The sequence below is a fragment of the Rousettus aegyptiacus genome, unplaced genomic scaffold, assembly GCF_014176215.1.
Source record: "Rousettus aegyptiacus isolate mRouAeg1 unplaced genomic scaffold, mRouAeg1.p scaffold_m13_p_2, whole genome shotgun sequence".
NCBI classification, from domain to species: Eukaryota; Metazoa; Chordata; class Mammalia; order Chiroptera; family Pteropodidae; genus Rousettus; species Rousettus aegyptiacus.
The window spans coordinates 115,346,874-115,359,612 of NW_023416295.1; the positions used below are offsets into that span (position 1 = coordinate 115,346,874).

A 12,739-nucleotide genomic window follows, 5' to 3' on the forward strand; every position below is an offset into this window, starting at 1 on the left:
GTCTTCAGAGAATTTTTACAGAGGGATTACCTGCCCTCAATCAAAGGAACACATAAAGTGTGACTATCAAGTGATTGTTTAAAAAAATCTTTTTGTTTATAAAAGAACATTACAATGTATATGACTTAAGTATTGTCTCTCTTTCAAAGCAGCTAATTCCTTTGGGTGAATATAAAACTATATTCCAAATGCCATCATCATTCAAACACCTTGAGGATACCTCTCCTGTTTCTGCTACTGAGTCTTTCTTGTATTCTTTAAGGGTCTTCAGGACTTTCAAATCTTTAACTTTCAGAGATGGATTGTTTTCCTCCCTTGATTGCCCAATGGCATTCAGAGAAGAATTAAGTGGGAAAGGGTAGATGTTTAATATTGTTTTGACCCAAACCAAAGTATGACCATAGGGCAATTAAGGCTGATGTTTTATGGAGGAGGCAATTCTAGGAGAGGAATTCTAAAATGTTTCATGGGTAAGTAGCATCAGTGGCACCTCAAAAATGGCCAGTTCGGCACCTCTTCTAAAGACGACTATTGTGAAACAAACATACCAACAAATTCAAGTCCTCCATATGAAAAAATAACACGACTCACTAGATACGTAAGTTCAGAAAAATTCCAAAGCTCAAACAAATCTAGTTCATTATTATACCAAGTTTAGGAGGAAAAAACCCCAAGTATATAATAAATGCTTTACTTATAGTCCAATGCATGGTAAAATAATATTATGTGTATTTTCCCAAATTTATAGCTATTGTATACAGTCACATCTTGTGTATGTGAGAAGGGAATTCATCAAATTTGTCCCCAGTGAACCAGAGGGTGAGCAAACCAATGACCCTGGAAATGTGAATTGGGGCTCTTGGTTTTTGCTAAGGTGACTGAGAGAATCTTATAGACGTACATTTTCTGAAGCTTTTGGCAGACTGAAAAACTGGGTAAATCTTCTAGCAGGTTGTAAGATAGATCTCTGAAAAACAGAAGGTACAAAAGGGAAAATCTGTTACCTATTAATGGTTAGGAAACATGCTTTGCTCTCTTTTCTCCTCCAAGATGATATATCCCCCAAAGGCAGATCTGAATGTTTTCCCAGCCCTGACATGGAGCAGGTAGTCACTGGCATTATTCGATTAAGCGACAGATTCGAATGTTTACTGAAATGTAACTGTTATACTTCTTTAATTTATTTAAATAATTTACTTATGAATTTATTTATATTTTGTTAGTGATGAGCTACAGTCTTCTAGCTATTATCTTACTGAAATGAGTACAAATTAAATTAAATAATTGTGCCTCTGTTTCTAAGTGCTGCTGTATCTCTACAGCTAAAAGAATCATTGTTGGTTCTTTTCTAATCAACTAAAATAAAAGCTCAACGACAATTCAAAACATCTCACTAACTTTGAAATCGATTACTACAAGGGGGAAATATCTAAGAAAGTCTTCAGCCAAAACTCAACAAATTACAGAATAACAAAAACATCTGGATATATTTAGAGTATAATATAACTAATTTAAAATGAGCCAGGGTAATTTGCAGAAAGCTTAAAAAAAAGAAAGCTGGTAGATAATATAATATATATGTGTTTTAGAAGTTATCAGCTAATCAACCAACATTTTCATGCCTGAATCTAATTCTTAAAACTAGAACACCAGTATGCAACTGAAAAATCAATACTTTTTTCTAAGAGTGTTTTAAATTATTTTATTCTTATAATTGATCACCTTATCCTACTTGTATCGGATAAATGGAATTTATATAGAAGTACAGTTTATTTACTACACATAAATAGTTCAGAAGCTCTTTTTAAACACAAATTTATACTTTATACTAGATGTTTGAAAGACCAAACCAAACCAAAACCAAAAAAAAACAAAGCCATACTTCACACCTATATACAAATATACTTGGTTAACGATATGGTATATAGTTTTGAAAAGTAGTGAATGAAATAAAATGGACATATATTATCAAAGCTGATAATAATTAGGTTCACTTATCTCCACAGACTTCAAGGAGACAAATCCTTCCAATGTATCTCTTAGCAGAGGGTACATAAAACCTACATAAAAACACAATATAACCTTCTACCTAACTTCCACATAATAACTTTCATGGTTAATGTTGATCAAACACTTCTTATATATAGACACCATGTTTACAGCTTTACCTGAACTATTTCATTTAATCCTTATGGTCACCTTATAAAGGAGACACCTGTGATTATCTTTGTACAATGTGAAATGACTTGCCTAACATCACCAGCTGGTCACTGGCCACACACAGCCAAGTAATCTCCATGGAAGTGAAGCAACCTGGGATGCGAGGGGCAAAACCACTCACATACAGTGAAATTCCCTCATGTCACAAGTACCCAGTAGACGATTCAGCCTAAGAGGGGAGCCCTGAGACTTACATTTCTAGAATATAAAATAGATTGTAGTAGAAGTCCTTCTCTCAATTTTAACTAATTCTACTTGGTTGATATGCTGGCTAAAGCATTGATGTCTTTCTCAGTTCTCTCCTTAAATGAGAAAATATCTGCTTTGCTGATCTTACAGGTTCGTTGTGAAGAACAAATCAATATTATAGTTTTAAGTGCTTTGAAAATGGCAAGATATTGCCATTAATGTATTTGTGATTTTTCAGGACTTTCTAGTTTCAACTTGAGGAAAGAATAATGGTGTAAAGGAAGTGAGAAATAATATGTCAAGTGCTAACACTGCCTCAGAGTTGTCAATGTTTCAGGTGCACGTAGTAACTCATTTAATCCTCGTGATGATTTGCTGATGGAAGTGGCCACATTCCTATTTTATAATTGGGAAATGGAACCCAGAAAAGGATAAATAACTTGCTCAAGACACTGTATTGCTGTTTAGGGAGACTGGACATGAACCAGAAAAATAGACCCCAGAGCCTTTGCTCATAACCAATTTGCCAGTCAGTCGCCTCCATTTATGCAGTTCTAGACCTGGATGGTTTATTATTCACTCTATGATATAGTGGAGACAGATGTGATTTATTTATTTATTTTTTTCAGATATGATTTAAATACTGGCTCTCTACTTATTAATTACAGTATTGTGAAATCCTAGTCATGGAACTGAACCAGGTTCCTCAAGAAATGAGAATAATTATACCAATTCTGGGTGTGGTAGATAGAATTCTAAGATGGGCCCAAGATTTCCATCACCTGGTACATGTACATTTTTTCTGAGTTATTCGTTCACATGGCCTGTATTTGAATTTGGACTCTCCTACTTTCTTGCAGTGTGACTTTGAGAAATGTACTTGACTTCCCTAATTCTCAGTTTTCTTATCTGTGCCTACATCTGGGGCGATGTGGGGTGAAGAAGAGGAGACTTGCTCTGTATTCCATTCCTTCAAACATGAATGCCCTATTCCAAGGCTATCATGTGGTGTTATTGCACCTCCACATCACTGAGCAGCTGAGGTCTGAAGTGATGTAGCAGGCTGGGGACAGGGGAAGCAGACATCCCCATTCTTCCACTTAAAATTTGTAGTGCTGCTTGTAGCTCTGCTGCTAGGTAAAGCCTGTTGTGGAATTACAGGCATTTGACTGCCTGGATGTCTATTATGTGAGAACAAAGCCATGGGAAAAGATAAAGTGTCCGTTTGTTAAGTCCCAACAATGATTGAGAGGACAATAATAGGGTTAAGTGGGAGTTGAGGGAGAGGGCTGAAAATGGAAGGCCTGAACAAGGCTCTTCAAATTCCTGTAAACTGATTTTTGTCAAACATGGGAAAGGCAGAGAAATAAAGCTCCACGTCAACAGAAACAACATATGCAAACTGTTAAACCATTAGATGAAACATCAGAACATGGCACCCGCAACTACCCCGGAAGAATGTTTGGTCACCTTTATTAAGGTTTGTGTGGATCTGATAACTTAATTTTTTATTTTGGCATCCATATTGGGCTTTTAATCTATTATGTTACATTTTTTTTTCTGTCCTGTAAAGCCTTCAGAAGGGGAAATGAAGTTATTTTGGCTTGTTCATACCTACTTTCTGAAAGGAAACATGTACTAATTGAAATTCTAACGGGAGATCGTTTGGGATTCGGAAACAAAGGGTACACTGCCGGCATTACCAAGGTCGTGGCAGAGAGCCATTTTCCTGGCCCAGTGAGGGCAAAGGAGGCCTGACCTCCTGGAGACCTGCAGGGAAAAGACTTTCTCTTCTTTTAAAGCACTATCGAAATAATGTCTGCCACTTCACCCCAGAATGGAAGTTGCCTGTTTACACAACGTTATAGCCTTACTGATACGCACAGCACTTGGAGATTAGGTAACTGATCACACACGGCTTGAGGAAGAGATGAGATCTGTGCCCCAGTTAAGGTCCTGTTGAAACACAAACCAGACGTGATTCCTATATTCAGGCATCACACATATTTTGACATATTTTGATTCACTGACGTTAAGACTAGTTAGGCTTTCAGGCCGTGCCTGTTCGGGGCAAAGTCAAGAGCCTACTCATGTACTCACAGACTCTCCAGGCTCGCAGTTCCCGTTAAATCAGGAAATTCAGTTATTTGTGAGGCACCGTTCAAGGTCCTAGAAGGAAGGGTACATGAGTATTATTGGGGGAAGATTCTAGAAAGGGGAAACTTTTATGTTCATTTTCAAAGCACTTCAACTTATATTTATTTGGTTTTTACAGCAACCCTACAAGGGGAAAGTGATTTGTATGAGGAAAACTTACAATGTTCTTAGTTCAGGCAAATGTTGAAAAGTGGATCTTCCGACAAGCTGTATGGGGTTGTCATAGAAATGTCTGAAAAAATGCGAACACCAATGTCATTATAAGACTTGAATGGCAAATGAAGACCTGTTCAGAATTTCCATACTACATTAAAAGTATTTATGTAATTTTGCTGATACTGTATTACACAACATTCCTGATTACTTGGTTTCAGACAAATCTCAAAAGTGTTCTAACTCACGTTATAAGACTTATGGTAAGAAATTCATGCTACATAAAATTGAAAATTTCTGACAGCAATGGAGATATGAGTGATAGTTACTAAGGAGAAAAGTAAGTGAACTGATTGTAGTTATTACTTAAAAACCTTCTTCTGCCTCCAACAGCTGTGGGCTATTCATTTAGTGCCAAAAAGGTAATTCAAGGTGCTGGCAAATGTATCATTAAAGAAAGATGAAGCTCTACACATCTACATGAATATTATATCCCTTGGTCAAATCTTATCATAACACACACAAGGGACTCCTCAAATTATTTGAGAGGAAATGAATTATTTTGGGTGTTTTTGCAATGTTAGAATTGTTTTCAATTAACTATTGCTCTAAAAGGTGAGACAAAACTCAAAAATATTATGTTATACAGGTTTTTTTCAATGTGTTAGTATTTGCATTGCCTGGTCAATGGGGCCCCATAAATAGTTCTGAGCTGAGACATCTTTCTCATTCAATGGAATTCAACAAATACTTATTGGTGTCTCCTATGCAGGTATTGAGAGACTGATCCAGTAAGGAAGGTGCCATTGGGTTTCTAACATGTGCCTGGCATTCTGCTAGATGTTGGGGGTTTGAAGAATGACAAAATGTCCCTGTCCTACAGAAGCTTGGAATCAGTTGGGATAAGACAAATAAGATTCTATCACTTTCTAGTTGACAAAGCATTTTCATATAGATAGCTCAACTGACCCACCCAACAACTTAAAGATTCATAGCACAGATACTTAGATACTATTTTCTTATTTTTGGAGGAAGAAACTTAGGCTCAGATACTCTGGCAGGTTTATTACCTCCCAGATCTTCAAATTTCTAATTTGTTAAGTTGAGATAATATTACTTAGTTGTAGTGTTTGTGTATGCATTGAAAGAGCTAATGCATGTGCAACACCTGTCACAGTGCCTGGGATATAGTTGTCACCCAACAACTTAAGTCTGCTGCACTCCTATGTTCTGACCTCTTCTTTTTCCTTGGATTAAACAATTGGTAAGAGAAAGAGCTAGAGCTGGAATATAGTTTTTAAGATTTAAAAAATGAAATTTTCCTCATAATATTGCATTATTCCTGATCTACCTATATGCTTATATGTCCATATGTATGTATACTGGGTAGATATGATACATGTTTGCATCATAAGGTAGAAATATCACAAATACAAATATCATGAATACAAATATCACAAATATCAATTAGGAGCTATAGAGTTTTCAGAAGAGAGTTCTCTCGTGAGGTCAGGTTTCATGAAATGTCATTTGAAATGGATCCTGGAACACAGAATTTTAACAAGTATAGTGAGGGGATGAAATTATAGGAGCAAAGGAAATAAAGAGTTTTGCTCTATGAATTTAGCTTAGTCGGTCTGGATTATGACATAGGATAATTGAGGAGAGCTTTGGCGAACTGGTCAGATGATTGGCTTGGGCCACGGTGGAAGGCTGTGAATGTCAGGATAAAGAGTTCGCATTTAGTATACATAGACAAACCTGAATCTCTGTATGTTTCACAGCAATATGGATGCAATGCTTTAAGAGAGATGACTGGTGGTGGTGGAGGCAGGGAGAAGAGTCTTAGACTGGTAAAAATCTAGAGGCAATGGCTAACAGACAGGCTGGTGGCAGCGGGGATGAGAAGTTGTGCATAGGATGGGGACTACAGAGATAGAAATGAGGCCAGGGTAGCCAGTGGGACACAGGGCACATTCACAAAACCCGGGAACCAGGGGGCCATGGACGAGGGTGGCAGTGACAAAAGATGGACACGGAGGCAGAAGCCAGGAGGCGAGAATTGCAGGAAGAAAAGAGTCAATATCAAATAGTGGACAGAAGCTCCAATAAAGCTGTGGGGCTGTTACTTCTCCTTGAGCAGTATTAGCATATCAAAAGAGTGATGAAAAAAACCAGTCCTGTGGCTGCTAGGAAAAAGAAGCAAAGGCAATGCAATTTGCCAACCTCTTACTATGTAAATACTCTCTAATGAGGACTAATGTTTATTGGCAATAAACTTTAATACCCTTAGTTTGCCAACATACTGTCAGAACATTTCAGAAAAGATGAATGGTATTTTTTTTTTTTCAGTCGGCAGGGGTAATTAGGACTCCAGCTCATTTGTGACAAATGCTACACAGTTCTAGAAAGCCTCTCAATCAAGTTGGCACAGGACAAATATCTGCCAAGAAGTGCCCCTAAGGTCATGTTCAACAGTTGTCTTTACTCTCCTCCTCTATAATCCAGACCCCTCACCCATGACCTCAGGCCAATACTATGTCCCAAATGTGCCAGGTGTCTTTTAACTAAGAGCCAGTCTACTACTAATATATTTTTACCTTCCTATATATCTACATATGATCAATCTTATGTCTGTGCTAAATGTGAAACATAGAATTAATTAAACATTGTTGTTGTAAGTCTATTTTATGCTTTTGTGGTACTTAAATCCTCATATACACTTTTCTATAACATGAACATTTCTAGAATTATGACCTAGCTTGTAATTATATAAATGTGACTCAGTGCTTGGGCTTGACAATGAATGGAACTGGTTATAGAGACTTAGCGTAAAACAATATCCTCCCTTCCCATTCCCCACTGCTAATTTAGTCTGGAGTCTATTGCTGTAAAGGACTCCTATTTGTATATAATAATTTATATTTCTAGTATACCTGGATTCAAGTTCTGATGACTAGGCAACCTTGACATTGATGCTTTAAAAATCAGTTTTATTCTTTAGAAAATAGAAGCCAAAAATATTTCACAAGATTATTGTGAAGTGAGACAAAGCATCTGAAGATACGAAACATAATGCAATGCATATTGTAGGCCCTAGAAAAAAACTCTTAATATAATTTGAGCATGCAGCTAAAACCTGGCAGAACATCTTTCTATACACTTTTCAGGATAGAGTCTTACATCAACTAAGACAAAAAACATGAAATACAGAACGTTCATTGTATTATATTTAAAAGTGCAGTACATGCTACATTTCAGGATGAAGAAATCAAAAAGAACTATGGCCACTTACATTGTAATAAGAGACGGGTTGCCTACAAATGCTTTCTCAGGTATTGACTTGATATTGTTGCTATGAAATCCTCTAGAAAGAGAGGAAAAAATGCTTTATAGAAAATAATGTGTGGGATAAAATTATTTAATAGCCTTTCTCCCAACCCTCTGGACAATAACCAATATATTTAGTAACTAGAGGATAAGGATAAATTCCTGCATTTTGAAACTTTCGTGCCCTCACTCTCTAACAGAAAAAGAAATCACAATCTGTCACCTTGAATGAGGAATAAAAAATCTAAAAACAAGAATTGTGTTTTATAGAAACATACAATCCAAGGTTATAAAAAGAAAACCCATCTGTGAATATCCGATGGATGAGCACTGCTGTCTAACAACCTGAGACAGAGGGGACTGTCTTGGGAGAGAGGATTATGATCACTCCTCCTGACCCCATTTGAAGCCAGGAAAAGAGAATATTGACTCAAGTTGCAGTGAGACAGAGATTTAAGTAATCTCCTTATGAGGACAAAATTTCCTGAGCTGAAGGAAGGTGCTCAGTGAATCTGTCATATCGAATTGATTCTCATCTGTTGAAGCTAATGTCTACATGGCAGAGGGGCAGAGTCCAAGATTGTTGGGTCCTTGTGGGCCCGTGGATGGGTGAGATGAGTGGCAGTCTTTGGTTTGCCTGACTGCAGGCAACGATGACTTCCCAATGAGGACACAAGAGGGTTTTCCTTAGGCAGAACCTTCTTCTAAAGATTTTTTTCTTATAAATGAGCCCCGCCATCTTTCTCCTTTAGTTGGCTGTCTTATTTCTCTCTGCCAATAGAATAGGCTCTGTTTATTTTCCTTTCCCAGTATTAGAACATTCCTTACATAGTTTATTTTTAGGTACAATGAAAGGTTAATTAAATTATAGTATATAAAAGACAGTATATGCAACCTACTAGCTAAAAGTTACCTTTACTTTAGTAAAATTGTGTTTTATTTTTAATTATATAAGATTTTTGAAGCATTTAAAGAATATGAAATAGTGTATGTGAAAGCATCTAGCACTGCACTAGACACATACATTTTGTTCTACGTTGCATAGACTTTTGCAACCTAGAAAAGTTCGTTTTTCGAAATGCTCAGCAAATAACAAGTTTATTACAATTCTCTACAAATCTAAAAGGTCTATAAATATCGGGAGAACATGGCCTAGAGAAATATGTATATTTTTTCTACTCTACATATATTAGATAAATCCATTATAAATTTAAAAAAAGATTATCTGATGTTTGCTGATGATAGAATCAATGAAAACATTTTAAGTGTAATTAACTGTCATTTATATGAATTAAAAATTTTTTCTAGTAAGTTACATTATGCATAATAATCAAACATATTTTGAAATGAATTCACAAGGAACAGAGATCTCCCATTAAATTTGCCCTAAATACTTACAGTTCTTTAAGGTTGGAGAGTGTCCTGATTGCAGTGGGGAATTCATCAAGATTATTATAATTTAAATCTCTGAAAGTAAGTACAAAATATTTTTAGTTTTTCATTTAAAAATCCACATATACTACATTTACAAGGAAAGTTAACATGTTATTTCAATGGACGAGTATCATTGGTGAAAATTCTCTTTTCTTCTCTTTCTGGAGAAAGATTTGTTTGGCTTGCTGAACACCATCATTCCACAAATATCTGCACTAAAATGGTCATTAGAGTGATCATGACAAATTTCAAAAAGGCTCGATTGAACAGGGGAATGTAAAAAAAGGGAGGGAACATACAGTAGTGTTAATGTCCAAGTAGAAGGGACACGTGGCCAGATATCGGTGGCTTGCTAATATAGCTCTTCACCTAAACCTAGTGCACACACTAAGCTGCCAGCTTATACGTTCCTCCGTAAGCTCCTGAATCACATGCCCTTTCTTGTTCCCTCTGGCACCCTCTTTTTCTTCCGCATTTAGAGTCTGGCCTGAGAGGGCATCTTGGAGAGCTGCTTTGTCCTTGACTCCTGGAGAGAACTTGTATCCCTCAGAGCCTGAGGTCCAGGATAACAACCTGCTTCTGCAGAGGTTTATATGGCAGACGATACTCTCAGGAAGGACAGAACATTAGGTCTAGAATTTTCTCAGGGTCACAAATAATGATTCAGAAGTATGGTGTTTTGCTTGGTCTGTGAGGCAAAGTCCTCATGCACAGAGATGGAATAGCTAAACAACCTCGAATCAGTAATTTCTCTATTTGTTATGACACAAATGGCTTTTCAATTCCATTACTCATGAGAGCTTTATAGATTTACTCCACCTTATATCCACATCTTCATATGAAAAAGTAATTGCCTCCTGGTCTCTGGGAATGGCAGATTTCCCAGATGACACAGAAAAATCTTTTGGTCAGGCAATCAGATGTGGTTAGGTCTTCCTCTGTGGAGAAGGATTGCTATTTAATTTTAAGAGAGAGATAATTTGACTGAGTCAAACGTGAATCAAGATTCCTACTTGTCTGGAACAAACCATCCGTAAGCTATATTGCAGGCAGGAAACTCCTGTCTTTTGTGCACATAAATTTTTTTCCTGTTTGTAAATCTCTCCAGATGCTCTGTTTTGATTAAACAAAATCGAGCCCTTATAAATTACTTGAATTTTCAGCGAGGGAAAGGAAGAGGTTGGGAGTAACAAATTTACTGATCCTCTGTAGCTCTGGGCAAGGGGAGGGGAGGGGGGACGATAAGACTCATATGAATTTGTCCTCTGTGGTGTTTATATTTGATCCTGGGTCCTCATCTCAAATATGGGGGGAGGGGGTGGAAAGGCTGTTTATGGAAATAAAAGCCTGTCCTGTTTTTTGTTCCCGTTGAGTTGAAAAGGACTGGAAGGTGCTTTCCATTGCTAAGATCCCCAATCCAGCCCTGTGTAGATAAGGCAGAAGTTCTAATTTTTCATAGCAGCTGATGGGAACTACTTGCCTATGCCATTAAGTTGACATCAAAGTCCTGCCTGGACAAATTCATCTTTGGCATCTCTTCAGAAGAGATGATCCCTCCCTTCTAACAGGAAACAGAGTGACTTAAGTAACCCTGGAAAGAGGGCTGTTAGTGTCGGTTGGCCTCAAGGAGACCACCAACAATAGATGGTCCTGCAGGAAATTAGCGGACCCAGATCTGGTTAGAAGCTAAATTGACCACGTATACATTGCTAAGCTCTGCATGTAAATGAATAATGGGCTCCAAGGCCACAGGAGAGGTGGTCTTTGGTCATCTCATTCAGTAGTCCCAGTAGAGCCAGCATGGTAGAGTCAGTGGCCCTGTGTGATTTATTGCACTTGAATATTAAGAAAAATGAGGATTAGGCTGGGGCACAGCTGGAATCACCTTCTTCTTAAAGCACACTCAGAAGCCGCACTTCCTGTCACCCCACCCTCATTATGTCTCTCCCCTCGACAGGGTAATGAAGTGCTGCTCCTTGCCTGGGAAAAGGCTTAGCCTGGGTGTGGTCCATAAGAACCTTCTTGCAGTGGCTCTGGGAGACACTCTAAGATACTGTCAGCTGGCTGGGCTCTATTTTATTACAGGTAACAACTCAGAACTGAACTTTTGACCTAGTCTTGGAAGTAGACTATAGAAGTAAACATGGGTTTCAGAGGCAAAATAGAGAAGGAAGCAAATCCCAGTTATGCTCTTGACTAGCTATGTACTGTTGATAAAATAACAACTTTGCTAAACCTTATAGTGGGAGAGTAATGGCTTCTCTCATAGGATGGTTGCAGGAATAATTGGAACAAAATATGCTAAATACTCAGTGCAATATTTGACTATAGATATTCTCAATACATGGTAGCCACCATTACTTTTTAATCTTTAGAATTTCTTTAAGAATGAACCTTAGCTGTTTCCTAATGAGATACCTATTCATCTCAGTTTGGAGCCTCTGGCATTTGCTTGGTCTATATTCTCTCATTCAGTGAAGAAGACTAAACTCATGAATAGTGAGCCTGAGTGACAATATAGAATTGATCCTTGACAGGGAATACACATTCGTAAGTAGTCACTGCTTAGTGGAAAGCATCTCATTTACCTTATAATGATTCTAACTAATTTATCACTCTTGTTAGATTAAAATAAAATCTCCGTTTTATTGTTTAGCTTTGTGAGGTGTGTGTTTGTGTGTAAGATAAAGCCATTGTAAATATTTGTTTAAAGCTCAGGCAATTAACCAAATCAAACAGCAAGCTTGACTTTAAGGCCATTTTGATTCCTTCAGAATACTCATGAAAACACTGAAAAAAAGGGAAACAAATAAAAGGTCAACTCACAAAGTCTCTAGGCTGTGGAGCCCATCAAAGCATTTCTTTCCCAGGGAGTGGATTCTATTGTTATGGAGATGCCTGCAGGAGAACATTACAGACAGTCTTGAAGGCACACCGCACTTAGAAATTTAGGCACAACATTTTGATTGTTTAAATCCAAAGAACCTTATACTAAAGAACACACCGATTATATGTAAAAAAGGCTTTAACATGTTTTTAAAAAATGTTATATGCCCCATACACTCTTACTGACAGATGATTCTATATCATAGAATTTAACAGGCAGTCACAGTTTGACCTTTTGGGTTTGAGATATCCGGGAATGTTTCATAATATGAGCAACATGATTGATAAAGTAAATCCAAGTTGTTCTGTTTGGTTGTTTGGCATATTTTCCAGCATGGGTTATTTGGCATGGCTTTGGAATGTAGAGTGA

At 37.3% G+C, this 12,739-nt stretch overlaps 1 protein-coding gene across 1 annotated transcript in view; it reads right to left on the reverse strand.

The window, feature by feature from the left end:
- Window positions 1-12,739, reverse strand: part of LGR5 (leucine rich repeat containing G protein-coupled receptor 5) — a 114,291-nt gene that overhangs the window by 13,943 nt on the left and 87,609 nt on the right. The window contains exons 6-12 of the mRNA XM_016148380.2: window positions 12,310-12,381; window positions 9,448-9,516; window positions 8,015-8,086; window positions 4,727-4,798; window positions 4,510-4,578; window positions 4,294-4,365; window positions 902-967 (exon numbers count right to left, since the gene is read on the reverse strand). Coding sequence (XP_016003866.2) covers window positions 902-967; window positions 4,294-4,365; window positions 4,510-4,578; window positions 4,727-4,798; window positions 8,015-8,086; window positions 9,448-9,516; window positions 12,310-12,381 — 492 coding nt within the window. The remainder of the gene's footprint in view (window positions 1-901; window positions 968-4,293; window positions 4,366-4,509; window positions 4,579-4,726; window positions 4,799-8,014; window positions 8,087-9,447; window positions 9,517-12,309; window positions 12,382-12,739) is intronic.